The sequence below is a fragment of the Eimeria mitis genome, genomic scaffold (assembly GCF_000499745.2).
Source record: "Eimeria mitis Houghton genomic scaffold, Emh_scaff1456, whole genome shotgun sequence".
In the NCBI taxonomy this organism is placed as follows: Eukaryota; Apicomplexa; class Conoidasida; order Eucoccidiorida; family Eimeriidae; genus Eimeria; species Eimeria mitis.
Window position 1 is genome coordinate 5,993 of NW_013569317.1, and position 274 is coordinate 6,266.

A 274-nucleotide genomic window follows, 5' to 3' on the forward strand; every position below is an offset into this window, starting at 1 on the left:
AGTTTGTTGGTGCGTATCTGCATGCAGACCCCGAAGCAGCAGCAGCAGCAGCAGCAGCTAGCAGCAGCAGCAGCAGCAGCAGCAGCAGCAGCAAAGGAGGGTTTGTGAAAGGAGAGGGTACGGCGAGGGAGAGGGGGCCCCTGCAGCCCCCCATACTGAAGAGGGCCCCCCCCAGAGGCGATGGGCCCCTAGCTAGGCGTAGACGCCTTGATACGGCTCTGCTGCAGCAGAAGCAGCAGCAACAGCAGCAGCAGCAGCAGCAGCAGCAGCAGCA

General features: G+C 63.1%; 1 protein-coding gene across 1 annotated transcript in view; it reads left to right on the top strand.

The window, feature by feature from the left end:
- Positions 1-274, top strand: part of EMH_0037370 (uncharacterized protein) — a gene marked incomplete at both ends in the record, with an annotated part of 6,773 nt that overhangs the window by 1,712 nt on the left and 4,787 nt on the right. Inside the window, one exon of the mRNA XM_013495173.1 lies at positions 28-272. Within this exon, the coding sequence (XP_013350627.1) occupies positions 28-272 (245 nt within the window). The remainder of the gene's footprint in view (positions 1-27; positions 273-274) is intronic.